The sequence below is a fragment of the Electrona antarctica genome (genome assembly GCF_951216825.1).
Source record: "Electrona antarctica genome assembly, chromosome: 12".
Classification (NCBI taxonomy): domain Eukaryota; kingdom Metazoa; phylum Chordata; class Actinopteri; order Myctophiformes; family Myctophidae; genus Electrona; species Electrona antarctica.
Window position 1 is genome coordinate 13444584 of NC_136793.1, and position 23978 is coordinate 13468561.

A 23978-nucleotide genomic window follows, 5' to 3' on the forward strand; every position below is an offset into this window, starting at 1 on the left:
GTGCCCTAGCTAAAACATGGGCTACAAGCCTACATATGTGCAAAATTTGGCGCTTTTAGACCAACAAAACGATCGCATCGCTCCACAGCCTAGGAGCGCTTGTTGCCCAATCCTCGGTGTTGCACAACAGTGACACGTCATCGAAAATGTTCCCTGCCTGTTTAGCGGACGAAAACGAAAATCTTAAAACGTTCATAACTCGCAATCTAAATCATCCCGTCTAATTATGAAAAGATATCCTGTGTTAGACGGCGCTCCGCGGTCCAGTCACTAGTCGCGATAGATTTATTCTTACCTCCCGTTGTTGTCGATCGACTCTAGAGTGGTGTGGCTATTGTTAGCTGCTACACAGACATTCACAACAACTTCCGGTGCGCCGGTAAAAGTGGTCCGGGCGCTATAAATGATGGGCACATTTTAATAATGGATTAAAAGGTTCGGTCCCTCAAGGTGTTAACCAATGTTTAGGGTTTTTTTCCCCCCTGTTTAACCATTGGTCAGGAGTCTTGGCGCTGATTGATCGAGGCTTGTCTCGACTCGCAGCTCTGAGAAGAAATGCAGCGTGGATGTTACATCAATCACTGCCTTGCACGGGCTAGTTCGTATACTACACATTCACAACACAACACAACAAAACACACATGCAGCCAAGGGCTGGATCATACATGCTACAGTCGTGGGCTTTACAACAACACAGCCCATGACTTATACAGTGGACATACATCACTGACGCACACACACACACACACACACACACACACACACACACATACACACACACACACACACACACACACACACACACACACACACACACACACACACACACACACGTGTGTGTGTAACGCCTGTGATTCGTCTCCCATCTTAACCACTAATCTAAAGGGATATCCCTATAATCCGGGGGAGATATTAGACTTTCGAGGCCGTCAGGCTGAGGTTGTGAGCCACTCTGCTATACACTAACCCCTCTTTTTGACCATGTGCACCCAATTCCACAGAGCACTGACAAAAAATATGAAATCCTTTCTCGGATCCGTTTTTCCTTTCTTCTGGCCGTCTCTCTCCGTCTTCTGTTCCCCCACCCCCCCCCCCCCTCACCCGCCCCCCCTCACCCTTGTGCCTTGCTGTTCTCCTGCTCCGTGCTGCTGTGCTCTCTCCATTAGCCAGGCTGTCACTAAGCCTTTGTAGCAGTATAGATCGTCACGTCAAAACAGCCCCCTGAAACCTGTCACGCTCCACCCCCCCCCCCCTCCCCCCCCCCCCCCTCTCTCTCTCTCTCTCTGTGTGTGTGTGAAACCTATTATACTTCTTTACTGTGTTCGGCTGATTAGCAGCCAGGCTCATTATTACACATACATGGCATGTTAGCCCCTCCGAAATGGCAAACGACTTCAATGGGGCGGGGGGGTGTATATCGCCTCGTTTGTAATTCATATCCGCAGGGCGGCCGCCTTGTGACTACACAACGGTAATAAGGTTACATGTACTGTTTCTCTCTCTCTCTCTCTCTCTCTCTCTCTCTCTCTCTTTCTCATTATTCACATAGTTAATTTCAAAGGCTTTGCAGCGTTCCGTGTTTGATTATGTGTACTGTAAACTCGCGGTGACCAGATGATCTACATCGCGATCCTGCTTTTTAACTGTAATCCTGGGCACTACTCTCCCTCTGCCAATTAACCTGGGGAGAGCCCCGAACTGAGCTCATGCTTCCTTCAATGCATGAGGAGTGAGCAGGTCGCTTCTTATCATCTGACAGTGGGGAGTTTCCCCAGTAGGAACGCGCGTAAGGAACGCGCACGTTATTCCAACCAGTTCCTTTCCTCTCCATCAGGCGCCCCGGCTGACCAGGGGGAGGCAGTATAGAGACCAGGATCACTGCATGTTTTTTGTGAGGGTCTAGCTACCCTAGGGGACACGGGGAGAAGATGCAAACTCCACACAGAAAGGCCCTTTTGCCAACCCCACCTAGGGTATGGGCGCCGATGACACGGAGGAGAGAACACGCCCCCGACGGGAATCAAACCGACTGCGCCACTGTACTCCCACGTCCTGCTTAGGAGGCCGACCGATGCAGAATATCAGTGTGTTTGATGCCGCTCCCGATTTCGTAGACCAACGATTACCGATTGACCGATATTTTGTGAAAATGTGCGAAATCTTCTAATGAATTGAAACAAAATGTTTCCTATTTGAGAACATGTAACTCATGCAAACAACCCCCCCCCCCAAAATAAATAAATAGCTGTTCTATAAGCTCCTACATCGCTAATAGATCAGCAACTTGTTCTCCTATATAGCTTGAGTGTCACAATCCGTGGTCCCTAGTGGTCCTTGTTCCTAGTTTTGGTTAATGTTTTCTGTTCTTGTGTGCTTTTATTGTGTAGTATTGTTCCCTGTATACCTTGTTACTGTTTTCCTGCCTTGTCTCACCACCTGTGATTATTAGTTTGCTCCACCTGTGTCTTAGCCAATCTCTGTCTTGATTTTAAGTTATGTTCACCTGTGCCCTGTTATCCCTGTGTGTATTTTTACTGTGTGTCTTTTCAGTTCCTTGTGAGATCTTTGTTGAAATGTCATAGTAAGTGTTATGTTCCAGTCTTTGTTTAATAAACTGTTTGCATTTGAGCTCTTCGGCCTCTCTGTCCTGCATTTGGGTCCTACCCCCCCCTTGGCTCACCGTGACATTGAGGAACCGACTAGAACAAGGGCACCACGTACTTCCCAATTGAACTTCAATGGACGTGACCGACTGCCATGTTCCATTCGGTCGCCGTGTTACTTTGAATGGTGTGCTCGTTCTGTATAATCTCAAACTTCAATAGGATCGCCTGGTTTGTAATTCAGACCCGTAGGGACCCTGGCCTGCTGCTGACTACATAACATAAAGGTTAACTGTAGCATACAGAATTTGCCCAGTTCACTTTGAAGGCTTTGCGACATTCTGATAACGTGTGGAAACGTTTTATTTATTTATTTATTTTTCCCAAACAATGGGCGGGAACCATTTGTTGCACCGCAGGCACCATTTTCAATTTCAAAAGCTCTTTTCAAAATGTGGGTCTCAGGCTGAAAACAGTCTGGTAAACTCAGCATTGATGCATGGCCTTTCCGAGCCAGCACGGCTATAAGCAACGCTTTACAGAGCAACATCACTAATGGCCGGTCGCTGTGGACCTCTCATTTGTCAGAGTGACTCAGAGGGCGTGATCGCCTCAGCCTTGAGACTCCTTTTTATAGTGTTTCTTATCAGTTCAAATGAATAAACCTCCTGTCAACGCATGGTTGTTTACCATAAGCCTCCTGTCAACACATGGTTGTTTACCTGTCAACCACGTTGACAGATGGAAAATAAAGCAGATGAATTAGAACAAAAGTGTATCTCATGACAGGAATTTCAAACCAGGCTTACATGGACCTGAATTTGACTGTGAACATTGTTAACAACTTAACAGTTTGCTAAGTTGCTTTGGTTAGGATTTATTTTTTTTCCAAGGAGGACCCCCATAACTCTGAGAGTGTACAGAATGGAACCAAATTGGTTCCATCTGTACACTCTCAGGCCACATGGTGCTTTTACGGAACTGCTGGAATGTTTTTGGTTACAGTTCGAATTCGAAACCAAGCTGTCAGGCTTCTGAACCAATTCATTTTCAGTGGAAACACTCTGAACTGTTTCAATATTAGGCAGGTAAAAAGAACCGAACTGGTTCAACCCAAGGGGGCCAGTGAGGCTTTCCAACGTTGAAGCACTGGGCCCTAGTGGTAAGAGGAGGGACTGCAGGCGGACCCGTGGAAGTATGATTGGGAAACCCCGTGCAGCTGGGCTTTAACATTGAGCACGTTTGCACTTCCGCATTTTCGAAAAATCGGAAAAAAGGCGGAAGTAGAAGATTCTTATATACTCTATGGTTTCTAGGAAAGGGGCCTCATAGTTACAGTCCATTTCAAACACCATCAAGGAACCTTGAGCGGGTCCCTGCGGACCCCACTTTGGAAACCAAGCAAGATATTTTGTGAATGTACAAACTCCTGCCGGCTGGCGCACGGAAGCCTGTCAGCGGGGAATGTTGAACGGGAGGAGTATAGGGCCGAAGCTCTACGCCTATAGGCTCCCGGTGGGGGCTCCTCACAGGCACGTGAGGGTGCAACAGCAGTCGCAAGCCGTGGGGTGGAAATTAATTGGCATAATGAATCAATTGGGGAGAAAGGGGGAGCAAAATAACTGGCTAGTGGCTATACTCCAAATTTTGAAAAGGAAAAATAAATACTGAAACATTTGCTGTTTTTCAGAAAATTGACATTACTTTGCTTTTGTAATTTTGAACACATGCACTTTTGAATAATTAGTTATATTGAAAAGCAAGTACTCCAGTACTTTAATTACATCAAAGTACATATCTGACAGAGCATCATTCACTTGAATATTTGACCAGGAGAGTCCAGTATTTGACTTGAGTGCAACGTGGGGTTGAGTACTTTCTGCACCACTGCAGACAATCTGAATGAATGGATGTTTTCGTCTGTCTTTTCTAATTGGTCCTCGATCGAGCGGCACAGCCTCTGGGGATCGAACCGGTCCGTCTTAAAGGCAGTGTTGCCCCGATCCCCTGCTTTAGTTTCCAGAGCGCGCTAAAGCCTGACCGCATCTGTGGCGCCTGTTGACTTGTGCGCTTCACTGACTCTCACATAAACAATGGGGCTGTGATTCCTCCTCTCATATGTCTGAGAGTATATCCCTTCCCCTCATCCCTGTTTGCATTTATATTTAGTGGCCTGTCGGGTAGAAAACCTGTATCTATCTTCATATTTCACAGCTAGAAGGTCCTGGGTTCAATTCCCGCTGTGGACGTTTCTGTGTGGAGTTTGCAATTTGCATGTTCTCCCACAAAAAACATGCAGTAATCCTGGTCTCTAAACTGCCTCCCCTAGTCAGATGGGGTGCCTGATGGAGGGGAAAGGAACTGGAATAACATGTTCCTTCCACACACTACGTCCAACCGGGGAAACTCCCCCCTGTCAGGTAAAAAGAAGTGGCTTCATGAGGTCAGTCCGTTGCTCTCCCCAGGTTGCCAGAGGGAGTGTAGCGCCCAGGTTTACATTAAACAATAATTGACACTGGGTGAAAAAAAAACAGTTACAACAATTGTGTGATAAAAATGTAATACAATAACAAAGCTCACATTGTGGCCCGTTGTGAGCAAGCTTGTAGGTTGGCTCTTTTTTCCTATTTCAGAAAGTTTGAACGTGTCTATGTATTAACAAGAGCCTTGTGACCAAATAACTGCCATAACAGCCATTGGAATACGGGATCTTATTATTTCCCATTTCCTGAAAAGCAACGATTGTCGGACATGCAAAGTTCCCACCCGACAGCGACGATTTCCCCCCATGAGAGCCAAAGTTTTTTATTTATCTTTTGCTCAGCCACAAACTCATTCCGTGAAGTTCTGACAGCGCTCCTCTTTGCATCTCAAGCCACAATGTTTAAAAGATGAGGCAAGATATTGGCAGGCAGTGAGTTATGAATCCAATAGCCCCTGCATCAAAGCCTTGTCATTTACATGATCCCATCACACACACACACACACACACACACACACACACACACACACACACACACACACACACACACACACACACACACACACACACACACACACACACACACACACTGCAGGTGAGTATAATATGTGCATAATTTACTCAACTGAAGTACATTTTGAATTCCGGACTTTAATTTTGTAACAGTATTTCTATATTACTGTATTGATACTCTTGAGTAAAAAATGTCAGTACTCTGGGCGCGTTCCTGGGGGTCTGGATGTCCAGCGGCCCCTCGGGGACCCCCACACGGTAACTCTGTCATTTATTGACCGTTCGGGACGTGGGCCGGCTCGCCGGAACTGGGCTGGCACCGTTGGCGTGTTCCTGTGGGTCTGGAAGTTCCGGGGACCCCCCGGGGACCCCCACGCAGAGTTGCACCACTTAGTTTTTTTTTTATAAATGTTTTTTTTAATTTTTTGCCATAGGCATGCCATAGGACCTTTAACCCATTTAATTAGGTAGGTAGATTTAAAAAAAAAAAAGTCTTCTAAATCCTAACAGTTTTCTGAAAAACCTATGTTTCTATGTCAATGGTGCTCAACCTTTTTCATGTCAAGGACCCCCAGAATTATCTGTATGTGGCTGCGGACCCCCATCTGAAAATATGTAGTTCCAGGAGCAAAGACGCAATGATTTGAGTTAAAAACGTTTGCTTTGAAAGAAAATATATTCAAAGATTTGCGTCACATTTTTACGATTTTTCAAAAATAGCAGATACAAGCTTGTGCATCTGCTATTTTTCAATAGTTTAAGTATAACATAATACTTACAACGCCAAAAGGGGTTGCCGTCCTGAATGGATTAACTCGGAGATTGCACAAATTCAACCAAACGGCAGAGCTGGGGGAGAAGAAATTCCTCCAACTCATATTAATCATCGTTTTTTTATTTTTTTATTTGATGTATTTTTTTGCCACACAGTTTCTCTGTCTTCTCTTAAAAATATATATATATTATTGTCGTTCTTTTTCTGTTGTATTATGATTGGCTCTTTGTGTCTCTGTCTCTGTTTACATCCAATATGCTGGCTGAATTCACTGAGGCTTTGCAGCGCAACGTCCATGAGTGGATATTAAAAACTTAAGAAAAAAGCGAACCAAAACAAAAAACAATAGCGTTGCTGCGATGAATGGAGTTCAGTTCTTTGTTCTGTGTGTGTGCAGCAAACAACAGTAGATTTTGGTGGCAATGAATAAGCATTTCATGCAAATTAGGCCCGCAAAGAGAGTCAACATTGCGGCGGTATTGTCTATTTGCACTGTATACACTGTATTGTATGCATATTGCATAATATACAAACATCTTCTAAGCGTTCCAATGGAAATAAACATCTAAAAATGCTTACAGTATGTTTGCCCACATCGTGTCAGAGAGCCAGTGTGTGGGAAGAAACGGTATGCCTAGTACCTAGACTGGGGCATGTTTAGACCATGCTCTGTGTGTGCGCGCGTGCGTGCGTGCGTGTGTGCGTGCGTGCTCCTGCTAGACATGGGGTGTGTTTAGAGCATACTCTCTGACCTTGGTGGAGATGGAGGGTGTGGGAGTGGGAGTGGGGTGCAGGTCGGTGGGGTCCTCGGGGCAAAGACGGCTCTAGAATATGAAATACAGTTTTATGTCTGTCTGCCCTGCGCTTCTGTAAGATCCCAGCATACCTAACCCTGATACAGTGAAAAAGACAAAAAACAAAACATCAACCAATGTGTCGGAAACGTGGTAAACAACACTCATTTGGCATGAAAAGACAAATAAAAAATATATAATTAGGCGAGAGCTGTAGGAAAATATCATTGCTGTCGGACAGAAACCTCTTTTTATTATTTTATAATTATTTTAACTTTGTGTTTTTTCGTAAATGTATGCCCCACTTGATTGTACTGCCGACAGATTTCAGATTTTTATTGAAGGGACAGCCCCTTGAGATGCATCATCTCATTTTCAAGAGGGACCCATAAACATACAAAATACAGAAAAGCATACTGTACACAAATTCACAAAACATGCAGTGCACAGATACAAACAGATATACAGATACATACATATATACACAAATAGCTTGCTCACCCTCTTCCACCTACACCACCAACGACCACATAATACACAATGGAGATAAGGTCACAGTGCAAATATTTCAGTGTCATAATTGGTTACAGTCAGGTTAGAAGCATAGGCAAGTTGAGTCTAGATGTGAATGTAAGGAGGTCCTGAAGCTACTAAATGATCTCTGTCTGTTCTGACATTCCATATATGTTGACCCCCCCCCCCCCCCCCCCCAACCCATCCTGCCTCTTCGATGTCTAACTTTTAACTGATACCTGTCCATTCAGCAGCCAATGAAAGCTAGAGTTCTCAACAGGCCCGGAAATTAAGGTCCGGCCCTACCTGGGCCCTCATCAAACCCTGTACACTCAAGACACTGCCCCTGCTGCCACCCTTAGATCTCCATCTCGCCCAGCATTCTGCCGTCACCCAGGCCGTCACCCAGCCCTCGCCCTCAGGGCGTCTTACTTGAAATAAGAATAAGAATAAGCTTGTTGTGCCCTAGATGGGAAGTGACACTCAGCAAAGGCCGCAGCACTCGAACCGACGCAACGTCAGGCTATGTTGGAGCCTAGGTGCCCGCACCGCTAGGCCAGCTGTCTGGGCCAGCAAATTATATTTTATTGACACATGAAGTTGACCATGTCAGTCTTTATGGGAACATTCTATTATGTTCAATGCTTCGCCATATTGTCTCAGTACTCGATGTACAATTGAGGCATTTAGCAGACGCTCTCATCCAGATCGACTTACAAGTGTGAGATCTGAATAAGCAGAGTAAGCACGAACTATAGTCAATAGACAACAATGTCAATTCACCTACATAGAGTGCAGGGAGAGCAGTGTACACTGCCTCAAAGTAACTTGGATGCTGGGTAAACAATGAACCTATACCGTCTGTCTAAATAACATGACATTACATTCGGTTACACACCGGCATTCCGAAGCACGCTTTTCCGCCGCATCGACGTGCCAAATCCTGTCCCTCACCCTAACCCGCACAGCACACACGGAGTCACAATGCCACTCTGTCCCCATTACATTATGTCCATTTGTGGTTGACAAAAACTAATTTAAGAAGCAAAACACACAAGTGACCAAGTAACCAAAGGTATGGCTCCCCCATATCTTGCAAGCATGATTGAACCCTACAAACCCTCCCGCGCACTCAGATCAGCCAACGCAGGAAAGCTGGAAGTACCCTCACTAAAAACGCCGGGCCAACGCTCCACACGTCCCAAACTCTTCTCCCTTCTGGCCCCAAAACTGTGGAATGCACTCCCCGTTGCAGTCAGAACTGCGGCATCACTCCCAATCTTCCGCCGTAGTCTGAAGACCCACCTTTTCAGACTCCATCATGGCCCATAGCACTTATCCTACCCCCTTAGATAGCACTTTTTAGACTTAGATAGCATTTGAAACAGACTTATAGCATGTCATGTAGACAGCACAATAATTGCATTATATATAGTCATAGCACATCATAGTAGCTATGTATAGCATAGTATAGTATATATGTATAGTTAATATGTATAGTGTCATTATATAGATATGTTCTAGTTACGTTCTTAGCTTACGCATGTTTCTTGATAAATGCATTTTATATATGTGATGTATTCCCATACTTTTGTTCCTGCCTAATGTAAGTCGCTCTGGATTAAGAGCGTCTGCTAAATGCCTAAATTGTAAATTGTAAATTGTATATGTTTGCATAGCAAATCTCGGTTAATCGCTAGCAGGAGTCAAAAGAATAGGTGCAAAGGGAGAGCGAAGTGCTAGAGGGTGATGTGGAGTCGAAGAGGTGAGTCTTCTGACTGCAATGGGGAGTTTTTATTCCACAGTTTGGGAGCCAAGAGGGAGAAGAGTCTAGGGTGTCTAGGCCAGAGTGTCTTAGGGAAGGGAGAAGAGTCTAGGAGGTGTGGAGGGTTGTCCAGAGGAGTCTAGGCCAGGTCAGGTGGAGCGTTGTCCACAGTGTTCTATAGGGAAAGGCTTGTGTGGCATTGTTATCTGAACTAAGTGAGTGGCGGTTGTATGGTTGGCTCGGGCCTTGATGTTAAGGGGATGCCTTGTTAGCCAACATCAGTGTTTTCACTGCAGGCAGCCTTCAGGAGGGATGGAATGGAGGGAGCAGAAAAGGGGGGAGACGTGAGAAAACTGCAGCAAATCATGTGCGTGGCATGGGTAATTACACCGTCGGAACCAATCCATCTACAGTAGAGTGTGTGTGTGTGTGTGTGTGTGTGTGTGTGTGTGTGTGTGTGTGTGTGTGTGTGTGTGTGTGTGTGTGTGTGTGTGTGTGTGTGTGTGTGTGTGTGTGTGTGTGTGTGTGTGTGTGTGTGTGTGTGTGTGTGTGTGTGTGTGTGTGTGTGTGTGTGTGTGTGTCATTTGTCCAGAGCTAATCGTGCAAACCGGCACAATCAGCGCCACGCAGTTTGTTTCCAAATTATGTTTGTAAAACATTGTTTTACAACGCATGCAGGAAATTAGTTAATTAGTTCCTTCACCCTTAAATACTGTATATACACATATCTTGCACCTTTTTATTTTTCCGTTTTCCATTTATTTACTTGACCCGAATCAAATAAATGATGTTTCACGGCCATCGTTCATCTCGTGCTGCTTGCCTTGATTCCAAGCGTAAAAGTCTTCATATTAGTAGCTTTTGGGCAGAAACCTTTCAACTTTTTAATGTTGAAAGGTGGGTGGATCCCGATGGATCCTTGAGAGGATTCCAGCTAAATTAGTTAATAAAGCATCAAAATCAGTTCAATTCAATACAAATGTATTAAATTGTCAAATCACAACATGTTGAGCAGAAAACCCACCCTGAGCAAGCAATTTTGTGACAGCGGTACTTCAACCTCTTTGATCCTATTATACTTTAACTACTGTATATATTTAAAAATGTCCGATCTTCATACGAGCTCACAGTGTGTTGGAATGCAACGTGTTGTGAGCTAGTACATCTGCTATGTATGACAAGACAAAATGTTGAATAATGTTTAACAAATCTTCTCTTATGGGGGCCCCTGGCTCAAGATATTCTCAGATGGGCGTCCGCAGCCCAAATACATATTAATTCAGGGGTCCTTGACATTAAATGTTTCAGAACCACCGTAATTTAAAAACAATGTGCTGCATGTACTTGTGGCTTAGACAATGTTTCGAGGAAAGGACAATGGGGAGGACAATGGAAGAAATACTGTACTGTTCTTTAAAAATAACTCTGTATCTTCTGTTTTGGCAAAAGTTATTCGCAATCAAAAGCTATAATTATCCCGACTCAAAGCCAAATTAAGAAGGTTAATTACAATAACCTTCCGGAATAGTATATTCTTTATTTAATTTCCTTTGTCCTTTGTTTTTCCGCTTTTCTTTTCCCCTTGGGATTTCGTTGCCATCAGTGGCCAGCACTGAAAACTGTTATTTTTCAGGAAATTAAACGACAAAATATGAGCAAACAAAGCAATTAAATAAATAATCTGTGTTCCAATGGGTCCGTGGAGGTATATCTCCTAACCTCTTAACCTCACCTTAATTCACTTTAAAAAGTTTTCGGAAATTCTGAAACTGGAAAATCTATAAACTAATCTTGTCACATGTGAGCTTGTAGATTGGCTATTTGCTATGCGTTTGTGTGACAGTGACATACAACAAATTAGAGCATTAATAAAGAACAATAGCAAGATATTAATGGGATTTGTGTTAAAAGCACAGCCCGGTTGGAAGGTGAAATCAGTTAATTTTGCATTCAGAGCAATTTGAATTCATTGTAGTTTTGAATGACCTTTGCCTATGAAGTCTGTCTGTCTGTCTGTCTGTCTGTCTGTCTGTCTGTCTGTCTGTCTGTCTGTCTGTCTGTCTGTCTCTCTCACATCTAATGTATATGTACAGTATGATGCTGCAAAAGGGTTTTTTTTGGCACTCTAGAGGGATTCAATCAATCTGTCAATCAATCAATCAACCTACGAACCAATCAACCAACCAATAATTGCTTGCTTTCGTCCGACGTTTTTGACAGTGCTTTGTGTATGTGCTTTGTGTGTGTGTGCGTGTGTGTGTGTGTGCGTGCGCGTGCGCGTGTGTTTGTACCAGGTCCTTGTCACCCGAACCCGTGTCACAACAGAGGAGGTTGTGCGATCAGTGAAACCTACCGGGGGGACACCTTCATCGGCTACGTCTGCAAATGTCCTCCTGGATTCAGTGGCGTTCACTGTCAACACAGTAAGTCTCCATGCCATTCTCTATTATGTTAATGTCAACACAGTAAGTCTCCATGCCAGTCTCTATGTTAACCCACTTTTGGGCGGGAACCCCTTTTGGTGTTAGCATCATGTTATGCTTTAGCTATTGAAAAATAGCAGATCTACAAGCTCGTAGCGCGCCACCGAGTGGCGCGCTACGAGCTTGTAGGTCTGCTATTTTTGAAAAATCGAAGAACCACTGACATAGAAACATAGCTTTTTCAGAAAACTGTCAAAATGGGTTAATGCAGCCTCACTTGGTTCTCAACCAGTGGTCCCTGAGGGGGTGCCAGGTGGTCCCCAGCTAAATGATGGAGAGTTGGTAATCGAACGGACCCTTATAGATCTTTAAGCCTTGAGAGTGTAAAATGAAACCAAATGGACCATGACGGGTGCATTTGGTTTAATTTTACACTCTCAAAGAGTTAAATTATTCTTAAACATCTGCATTACTTAATTTACAAAAAGTCCACAATTACAGCATGTAAAATAATTGTTATTTTGATCAATGTTTGCTTGTTATCTCTCCTATGGTACCACATCAATACAGCATGGGATTGTGGACAAAATCGTATCCAACGATACCACAATATTCTAGGATTTGGGTCCAAAAGGCTAAATCCGAAAACCACTGCTCTAAAGGAACAGCCACTGTATGAATACCAGTGTCTATCTATAAAGGGTAAATAAAATGGTAAACGGTGCTTTTATATAGCGCTTTTATTCAAAGCACTTTACATAGATTGTGCATTACATTCACCCATTATCACACGCACATGCACACATTCATAAACGGACAAGGCACCAACCTGCACATCGGGAGCAATTAGCCCTTCACTAAATCCCACCCCAAAAAGCGATTGTCCAATGCCAATCCCAATAGTTTAGCAACGGCTGCTATGCAGGTCAAGCTTTCTTCGCTGCTAACGTGCCTATTGGACAAGGATGGGTTGGGGAGGGACTTAGTGAAGGGCTAATTAGGGGTTCAGAGTCTTGCTCAAGGACACTTTGACACTAACTCTGGGGGAGCCCGGGATCGAACTCCCGCCGATCTACTGGCCTACTCTACCCCTGATCCACTGCCGCCCGCACTGCACCCGTCTGCCTGCATGAAACGATAAGAACATCACAAAGCTGTCGGGCGGAAAACTCCACGAGTGTCGCACAGACATTGTGAAAATAGCAGATCTACAAGCTGACAAAACATAAAAATGCAAAGTGTTCTCATCTTGTAGATTGAGTATTTTATTATTATTATTTTTAAATAAATAAAAGGCAACCTTTTTAGACATACAAGGTTTCCCCTCGCCAGTGGTGATATGCATATAACATACTCAAGAGAAATGGCATTTGTTCCTTCAGTGCATTGTATATTCTTTCCGAGAAACATCCCGCAATGTTGTAGCTGTGGACATTTCCACATTGGCACAGGCTTGTAAACAGCCCTTGAGTTATTTGTTATAAATGGCACGTCTTGCCAAGCAGCGAGTAGCAGCCCAAACCCAGACTATTTCTATACATTTCAAAAAGCATGAGTATATTTGTGTGAAAACAATGTGTTTATGCAGCCGCCCCCGTTCTCGGCAGCTTCAAAGAAAGAAAGGGAGACCCTGTCGGGATTTATTTATTTTGTTATATGACAATGACAATAACTCACAGGTCCTGTATGTCAGGGAGTTGAAGGTGGGTCGCAACAACAACAACAACAACAACAACAACAACAACAACAACAAGCAGACGGCTCGTCCCTTGTACATTTCAGAGGAGATTCAAGGTTTCTGCCAAACATAAAAAATATTCATCTCATGTCCTTGACTCCTCAACCATTTGGAACAGATCTCAGGATATGGAAATTAGACCATTATAACTGAAGTGTTGTTTTCCAACCTGGGGGTCTGCGCATCCCCCCACCCCAAAGTTCACATGGGGGGGATCTCTTTAGAGGTAGCCGATGCGAACGAAAATAAAAGCCTGGGAACCGAGGCTACTTTGGACGTAGTCCATCCATTGCACACAATCACAACTTTCATCTTTGTTTTTTGGGCGGTCATTGTATTTTCAAAAAGTGTATATATACAGTATATATTGTTTTATGTTTCAAGAGTTGTAAAAATAGCAGTACGCAACTCAATGCGACCCGCTGTGAGCTTGCAGATCGTGTATATCCACTAATTGTTGTGTTGAAAAACATTCCTGAGCCCTGGGGGGGGGGATGATATTTGGGGCAGTGCACCCCCGTGGTTCCCCCTAAAACTGTGTTCTGTTGTTTGGCGGAGCGTTGGTTGAAGCCAGGCTGGATGGCACTTCACCCGCCTTCTAATGAGAGCGCCAAATATCTCTTGGAAGAACCACCCATCGACTTCTCTAATATATGGCAACCTTCCCCCCGTGTTTCTTCACTAGTCCGATCCAGAAGAATACAGTTTGATGCAGCCACTGCTACAGAGCTGATCATGAGGTTATATCTTCCCTTCTTCTCTGGAATCCTGCCTCAAAGCAGACCAGAGTCTGCTTTGTCTGAGTCTGCAGAGGTAGAATGTCATCGCTAGGGGCACATGCATCAGTAAGCAGGAACTGGGGATGGCAATGAAGGACCAGGAAGTCTGGCATGGCATTGTGAAATCCATGATCTCGACCCCTGCGGTCGGAAGATGATGATGATGATGATGATTGAAGTTTATGCTCCGCATAGTGTCGTGGGCAGTGTGCACCCAAGAATTAGCCTGGCTTGGCCAGCCTCATAGCGGGGATTCACTGAAGATTCTTCCCCGCATATGAGTCTGGAATGAATCTGGAGAAATCAGAAAATGATCGGGGCCAATCAGTGACTGTGTTTCAACGGCTGTCTGTACAACAGTGAAAAGCAGCCTCTGATTGGTTCATGTGTATATGGTGACGTAACATTCATGCTGCAGTACTTTCAAAACAACAATGGCTGCCCTCAACGCAACAAGTTTACACAGAAACGATAAGAACAGCAGTTATTTTAGATATAGACTCTGACATATATCCGACATATCTCGCTCACGTATAAAGTAGAAACTATAACAGACGTTGTTTTTAGCGTGGTATGAGGAGCGGACCAGCGCACCGTGTGGTGACGTCAGCTTTTTGTTACACTGATTGGCTAGATGGATCTGTCTGTCAAGGCAACTACTAACGCCCACTTTTCAAGCTGCCTATGTCCGAAGTCCAGACTCATATGCGGGGAAGAATCTTCATTGAATCCCCGCTATGAGGCTGGCCAAGCCAGGCTACCCAAGAATAGCAGCCCTACAAGCTCACAATGCATCGTGGATGTGATGCGTTGTATAGAGCTTGTATAGTTCTGCTATTCTCGGCTCATAGGTCAGCCGCAGAAGGAGTATGAATGAGGCTTTAGCCTCCAAAACACAGACAGACGGCCGGTAAGTTCTCTCAGGTATAGGACTCCTAATTAACGGAGAGGGGATATTGAATGCATTCTAGTGGAGAAGCTGCCTGGAGAGAGACCGGTGGAGATGAGAGACAGGCAGACAGATGGTGACCTGTACTTAACCACCTGCATCAGAGCTGCCGGAGTCTTTCCCACCGAAAAGGTTAAACAAAGCTGTTTTACCCCCATTTGAGAATACCAAAGCGCTCGCCCCCCAAAACACGGTTGCCCCGGGTGCAAATCCAGGCGACCTCGGAGTGGTCTCTACGTTGTATTCCTAAACGTAATCTCAGTAAACTATTCCTAAACAGAACCTTAAGATATATGTTGTGATCCAAGTCCAGGTGTAACTCGGGTCCGTTTGACTAAGAATTGAGGGTTCAAGTGGTTGTTATTATTATGTGTGAGGACATCTCGCCACCCTTTCTTGCCTCTAGTAATGTCAGCTCCTGCTGGTCTATATTAATTGCCATGTTGCTTTTTAGCGGTGTGTCCAGTTCCTTCCCACTGAGCATGCATTGTGTATGTTCTAATCTAGGATACGTTCGTGCATGTTCAAACTGTTATCTATGTTTGACCAGTCACTGCTTGCTCTCTACAGCTTTATCCCAAATGTTCTGATATGATCAATACAGCCATCACACGTTTAGCACTTACAATAGCAAATGACACCATGATCATCCGTCACTTCAGACATTATGCCATCTGGACGAAGATACAGCACTTTGAAATGGCACTGAGTTTATTTTGTCCATGCAGTCATTGCTGCACTAAACATACAGTATATGTATAGTGGTGACTTCATGTATTGTCTTCTTGTTGTGTACAATTTACAATTTACAATTTAGGCATTTAGCAGACGCTCTTAATCCAGAGCGACTTACATTAAGCAAGAACAAATAGCATGGGAATACATCACATATATAAAAAGCATTTATCAAGAAACATGCGTAAGCTAAGAACGTAACTAGAACATATCTATATAATGACACTATACATATTAACTATACATATATACTATACTATGCTATACATATAACTATGATGTGCTATGACTACATACAATGCAATTATTGTGCTGTCTACATGACATGCTATAAATCTGTTTCAAATGCTATCTAAGTCTAAAAAGTGCTATCTAAGGGGGTAGGATAAGTGCTATGGGCCATGATGGAGTCTGAAAAGGTGGGTCTTCAGACTATACCTGTATGTATAGTGGTGACTTCATGTAGTGTCTTCTTGTTGTGTGCTGTGTTGTTTTGTGCTACACTATATGGTTATGTGTTCTTCTGTTGGAACAGACTGTGAAGATGAATATCCCGAGGGGGACGATAAAGACTATTATTATCATAATTATCATCATCAGAGTCTAAAATATTAGATGGCCAAAAAACAGGATCGACGTGAAGACACAGACTCAACCACTGATGGTGTCTGCTGGTTGATGGTTGTTCTGGAGTCTTTCCCATCTGAGGTTAAACAAAGCTATTTCACCCCATTTGGATTTTTCCTCTGCGTTATCGGCAGAGCGTAAAATATGCGAGGACGCTGAGTGAGTGGCCGTATCCCGGGCTTATCTGACTCGGCTGACTTCATTACATTAGGAGCTGTTGGATTGTCGAATGAGCAATTGGTTTGCGTGAATGCCATAATTCAGTTATTGTCTGGGCTCATATTAAGCCCCCTCTGGGGTGCAGAGAAAATGATTTGATATGGTCTGAATGTGCATTAATCGAGGGGCCGTTATTATTCGACAGAGAGAGAGAGAGAGGATTCTGTATCAGAAAACGTTAATAAACAAATTGTAGCGTATGCATAATTCCTGCAATTAAATGATAAAGGGTACCAAATAAGTGTTTCCTAGGATGACAGTGGGGCTGGCTACAGTGTCCATATCGTCGCTGGCGTTACACACCATTATCTCATATAGGCCTATCAACATTTGATGAGTCCCCCCCCATAAATTAATGCCCTACTGTACTTCATCATACAAGAGTGTCACACAACAGTATAGTGACGAAAGCAGATCTACAAGCTCACAACGCGTCATGCCACGTGTTGCGAGCTTGTAAATCTGCTATTTTTACTAAATAATGACGTCATAATTTTAATAATTAATAATTATACAAATAAAAAAAACTTTCTTTTTTTTTGTCAGTGTGTATTATCGGACTTCAAAGCATGAACAGCATACACAGCCAAGTAGAAAAATACACAAAAGCAGCTTGATTAAACATTTTTTTATACTTTAAGGTATAACTTGAAGGCAGCATAGGCTATACAATGATGCAATCGCAACTCTCAGCGCTGCTAGTGCAGTGACTCAGTGCACACACTGGGAAGTGGGAACAATTACAACCAAACAACACAGGTCAATGTGACATGACCGGTCAATGTGACATGACAGGTCAATGTGACATGACAGGTCGAGTACCTGCAGTGATTATTAGCTGCTGCCAACTAGATAAGTGGACTACAGGATGAGGCTGGATAATTGACGAGGCTGATTGGAAGGCTGCGATGCAATGCAATATTACTTCTACTACTACTACTACTACTACTACTACTATTTATTTTTTTACCAATTTAAACGATTGAAACATATATAAGGCCGCCATTGCGCACACACACACGTTGCCTTGTCAGTACAATGCGAGCTACATGTCAAATGAAGCGTCTTCAGGGTCAAGCTTTAAATGAAATTGACCAATGGTACTAGTGTCGATGCATTCAGAAGAAATTTCTAGCATATTAACAGATTAATCGCCCAGGACAAAGTTCTTTGTCCTTTCTATTAGTAACGCCCGACGCTCAGGACGAAGTATTGTTAAATAGTTCCGGTTAAAGTAGCTGCTATGCAGAATATAGTATCTCATCAATTAAAGTGAGTGAATGAGTGAGTGAGTGAGTGAGTGAGTGAGTGAGTGAGTGAGTGATCGACTTCAAACGTGCGTATATGACCGAGGACCCGAGGGAGTGATCTGCTCAGCGGGAAGTCAATGGGGATCAGCCGTTGTACAGAACTATCAATGCAAATCTCCATACCTGTGTCTGTGTGTGTCCCTTTTATGCACACCAGAGCTTTGGTTCCTCGCCCAGTATTATATGATGTGTGTATGCACGCACGCGCATCTGACCCTGATGTGTTCACAGTTGATCTCAAACGTGTGTGTGTGTGTGTGTGTGTGTGTGTGTGTGTGTGTGTGTGTGTGTGTGTGTGTGTGTGTGTGTGTGTGTGTGTGTGTGTGTGTGTGTGTGTGTGTGTGTGTGTGTGTGTGTGTGTGTGTGTGTGTGTGTGTGTGTGTGTGCGTGCGTGCGTGCGTGCGTGCGTGCGTGCGTGCGTGCGTGCGTGCGTGCGTGCGTGCGTGCGTGCGTGCGTGCGTGCGTGCGTGCGTGCGTGCGTGCGTGCGTGCGTGCGTGCGTGCGTGCGTGCGTGCGTGCGTGCGTGCGTGCGTGCGTGCGTGCGTGCGTGCGTGCGTGCGTGCGTGCGTGCGTGCGTGCGTGCGTGCGCGCGCGCGTGCGTGCGTGCGTGCGTGCGAGATTGGTGATGGTAGCGCTGCAGGCCTCACAAAGTGAGTCATTATTCAAATAAGGTCCCTCTGTCCCGGCAGTGACAAGGGGACAGGCCAGCTAGTATTGGGAAAGTGGCCAATTATTGTAATGAACTGTCATAGAGGGAAAATTGGGAGTGATTTGGCTCCGGTGCTGCGAGGTGACGCAGGGACACATTATTTCACGGGTGGAATGTTCCCAATTTAACCAAGGACAAAGTAGATAGGAGCATTATGGGATGTTTCTCTCAGCTGTTTTGCTTCATCTCGGGCCAACGGTCCCCCCCTCCACCCACCCGTGTGAATTAGCCAGTCGTGTAATGTTCTATTGACGTGAATATTACAGCAGTGTTTCCCCAAAAACAATGGTTCCATTTCGGAAACTGCAAATTATTTCAAAGTGATAATCTCAAGCGTGCATGTCCACAGTATGGTGGATTTGTGAATTGAGTTTCTCTGTGAAAGTATGAAGGGATATAGGGAGGATCCAAAGTTTTATCACTTAGGTTTTAAAAGTTAAACATCTAAAAGGCGACAAAACATTTCATAGTAAAACGTTCAGGCCTGTGTGTCACAGTAAGCTGATGTTTTTTACAGTAAGTAAGCTGAACATAACATATCAAAGTTTGAATGTTTCTAAGTGAAAGTGTGTAGGAGTAGTTGGGTGACAAAGTTTTGAAGAGTTAAAGATATCTACAGTATAGTTAGCTCACTGCTGCTGCAGAGAGACCACAATAACTAGTGGAAATGGCTGCAGTTTTTACTCGAACTCATTTACTGCCAGAGTAAATGAGTAAATATTGTTCCCAAGGGTTTCTACTAACCTCTCCAGAATACTTTGCTCGATGTGACGATCGATCACCGAGTGTCTGAAGAGACGGAGGAGAGTCTCTGCCTTTTATAAGGGGGAAAAGTGCGTCACCGCCACGCTCCGTTCGTTAGTTATTGGCAGTTGAATATAGCTTGTTTTCGCCAAAAACACAAGAAAAAAACAAGAAAGCGAGAGAGAAAATTATGGCATAATATAATCACGTGATTTCTGGGTGTACTCTTCTTTGGAAGTCCTAGGATCTCTCAGGTTGGCGAAGAGCACCCTCTATCGTAAACACACCAACATGCAACATGCACTTGTACTGTACGTGTCGGTCCTGCATGGGGAGACACTACGGTACGTTTATATTGTTGGGTCTCAGCTGAAACTGTTTACTGTAGTTACAGTATGATTTATTATGAAACACTATATAGAATGTTTTTGGTCTTCACAACATGTCTCGTTCCTGGCAAAATTATTATATGCATCGTTGTTCACACGTTCTGTTACAGTGCCATTATTATTCTCAATTAGGGCTCAATTATATACATGATAACAGATTTCCAGCTGATAGTGTGTCTAATGTGGGGAGGGGGAGTCTAATGGGGGAGGGGGAGTCAATGTAACTAAGGTAGGGGGTCGTCAGAGTTACTATATATATATATATATATATATATATATATATTTTACATTAATCACCCTGAACCCTCGCATCCCTAACATAACATAACATAACGTAACATAATAGCAGATCTACAAGCTCACACAACGGCCTCGCACTGCAACACAAGCTTGTAGATCGGCTATTTCAGGGGTACTCAACCCGTGGGTGGCAACCCCCCGGGGGGGATCGCCAAATTATTTTGGGGGGTCCCCAAAACATTTTTTTTTGCCACTGAATGGCTGGAAAATGGAAATTAAGAGTTTACATAGTACACATAGTGCATGCATACAACTTTCCTTAATGATTATATCTGGTTTCAGTATTTATTTATGATGATTTATTTTCGCTATTATTAAGGTTATTGTAGCGGTCAATTTGTATTGGGGGTGGGGAGGGGTCACGAGACACAGCCAAAGCATTTCCGGGGGTCCCCAAGGGTCCCCAGCCAAAAACGTTGAGAACCCCTAGGCTATTTTATAGTTGGTGAAGAGGGGAGAAATCAAAAGAGCAGACCTGACCAAGTACAGAGCCAGAGATCAGGTTTACCAGTATGACGCCCTGAGGACAAGAAGTGACCTCGCTCTAAAGGGCTAATTAGTAAGGCCAGGCAGGGCATCGGGCCAGCCCAGTTAGGGCCCAGGTATAGGGCATCGGGTCAGCCCAGTTAGGGCCCAGGTATAGGGCCGGGCCAGCCCAGTTAGGGCCCAGGTATAGGGCCGGGCCAGCCCAGTTAGGGCCCAGGTATAGGGCCGGGCCTTCATTTCCGGGCCTGTTGAGAACTCTAGTTTTAGCTGGCTGCCGGGAGCGGCTGCGCTAATAACTTTGGGGCTGGCCCGTCTAGAGTCCAGCAAGAGCGAGGTCAAGAATAGTGAATGGACAGGTATCAGTCAAAAGGGAGACATCGAAGAGGAAAGGACGGGTGGGGAAGGATCAACATATGGAATGTGAGAAGAGATCAGCTCCATATAGATCTAGGTGATGATCCAGTCTTCTCCATGTGTAGGAGCCATTATGATGGTGCTATATTATTGGTTAGGTTGGCATATTCTTTTTGAACACTTGGTGGCGGGCTTTAGATTTGACAGCACTGGGTGTGTATTTAGAGGTGCAGTGGTGCAGGTGCACTAATCAGATCACATAGGACACAGGAAATGGTAGGAGCACACCGTTTCTTACCAGCAGCAACAGAACAGAGACAGACAAACTTCAACAATAACATCACTGGTATGTTCATGATTTCAACTGCTCACTTCTGCTCAATAAATACACCAAAACTGGACCTAAGACTGGACATCCATCTGTTATGTTTCTGTTAGTACTCTGCGTAGGATCACTCCCATCACCTGTGAAGTAACGTGCAAATATACATTGGAAGGGAAGGATTGCCGTTACACCATGTATGGCTATCCAGGGTTTGATGAGGTCAGGGTCGTGATCTTCATATGGAGATGGCCATATATGGAGCGTGTCACGAGGCGTGATGGACGGACTGACTGTTTCATAGTACTGAGGGATAAAGTGGTTCAAATGTCCGAACGTACATGTTAACATGCATCCAACATATCAATGGAAAAGATAATGCCTAAACAAACAAAATCAACATTATTTTACACAACACTGACAGTTAAAACTTTTGTTTTTAATCTGCAGCACAATTTTACACAACATGTAGTGGGGATCCCTGCTCCATCTCTCTCACTGCTGTGTGGTAGAGATAAGGCTCTTTATTTGATCATATTATATTGAATGTCTTGTTAGCACTGCTGTCCTCGCAGTTCCTGCTCCATGGATAATCAGTCAGCCATCAGTTGTGTGTGTGTGTGTGTGTGTGTGTGTGTGTGTGTGTGTGTGTGTGTGTGTGTGTGTGTGTGTGTGTGTGTGTGTGTGTGTGTGTGTGTGTGTGTGTGTGTGTGTGTGTGTGTGTGTGTGTGTGTGTGTGTGTGTGTGTGTGTGTGTGTGTGTGTGTGTGTGTGTGTGTGTCATCGCATGTGAAGTGGTGAGGATCCGTTGCTGTTGGTTAGTTCACCTGATTTCTGTTATCAACAGACGGAGCCACATCCATCCTGGCTGACTCACTCTTGTTGAAGTCCTTCAATTAGGGGAGGCTGTAGAAATGCTTCGGTTTGGTCCCGTTATTGTGCCTCTATGTTACTTAACGCCAGCGCCCATTTATCCTCATTGTTTTTTTGTCTTTCTCCTCCTGAATAAAATGAGCCATCATCACCGAGTACTTATGGGTTTTCTTTACAGGTTTTGGATGCATTATAAAACGCAGAGTCAGTAATGTTTAGTTTCCACATTGCTTGCGTTTTTCCAGTGCTGTACTAACAGAAAATGGAACTCGGCATTTAATAAGTTGAAAACACAGAACAAAATATGAGGCCAGTCGGTTTTTCCTAATCCTCTCAGTGAAGCGGTGTTTTGTTTACACTGTAGCTTTGGGAACAGATTTGTTCACATTAGCAAACAGACTTAACTCTGTGAGATCAGAGGGATTGAGGCGTATTAGAATTTTGGTTTTCAGGAGCGACTGTATACGTTTGAATAATTAGCTTCTGGGGGTAGGATTAGTCCAATGTTATTAGTATGACTTAAAGAGCAAACTAAAAGTGTAGTTTACTGACATAGAGTAAACTAAAAGTGTACTTACTGACTTATAGAGTAAACAAAGTGTACTTACTGACTTATAGAGTAAACTAAAAGTATGCTACTGACTTATAGAGTAAACTATAAGTTAGGAGATATATGCGGTCTACTTTTCACCAGTGGTGAAGTACAGCAGAACTTCATTGCGATTTACATTTACATCTCCATGAATTCAAGGCTCCAGGTTGAGTAATCGATGATAGAAGAATAGTGAACTATCCCTTCACTATCCCGTATTTGGCTACCGAACCACAACTGAAAATGTTTTGTGCCAGGGACAAGATATTGTTAAAATACTTTTCAAGAGAATTGCTTTTAAATAGTTATGTTCTGGACAACTGCCTAAATGACAAAATCAATGCCAGCATGCATATGCCCATATACAGTATGTATATCTTCAGTTCTGGACAGCCAGATTTCTATAATATGCCTATACTTATATGGCCATATAGCGGTTGAAAGGGCGGCTATGGACAAACGCCTATCCGACCGACTCAGCACCGGTTCTTGCGATATTTGAACGGCAGACGCATGCAAGCACAGACTGATTGAGGGACACAGATTTTGTGCAGTTATTGTTATCAAGTCTTAGAGCTTTGCCAATGAATTAGGGGCCCACTCGCAGTATCCTCACAGCCCAACAGTGAGGCCCCCGTGCCACAGTTTGGGAATCTCTGGAAATATTGTGTCTCAGCTGAGAAAAAAAAAAAAAGAGGCAGAATCCTGGGTGTATTTGTTCCACTTTGCTAAGCAGTGCATTTATCTCGTGGGGGCTTTGCTCTGGCTCTGTGAGCGTTTTATTCACCTAGTTTATCCTCCTCTCGGTGGTGGAGAGGGATCAAGCTTTTATCAGGGCCTAATTGTGTGAGTCACCTTCTGGCCACCGGGGCTGTCCCCCCCCCCCCTCCCCCTTGCTGTTGGCAGAGCGCCAGGAAGGGGGGGGGGGGGACGGGGGGCATAAATAGAGAAGCATGTCTAAAATCCCACAGGGGTTGGAAAAAGA

At 44.2% G+C, this 23978-nt stretch overlaps 1 protein-coding gene across 1 annotated transcript in view; it reads left to right on the plus strand.

Annotated features, from left to right (window-relative positions):
• The window catches only part of edil3a (EGF-like repeats and discoidin I-like domains 3a), a 210230-nt gene that overhangs the window by 81414 nt on the left and 104838 nt on the right, over positions 1-23978 (plus strand). Inside the window, 2 exon segments of the mRNA XM_079516087.1 lie at positions 11740-11897; positions 11901-11910. Of these exon segments, the coding sequence (XP_079372213.1) occupies positions 11740-11897; positions 11901-11910 (168 nt within the window).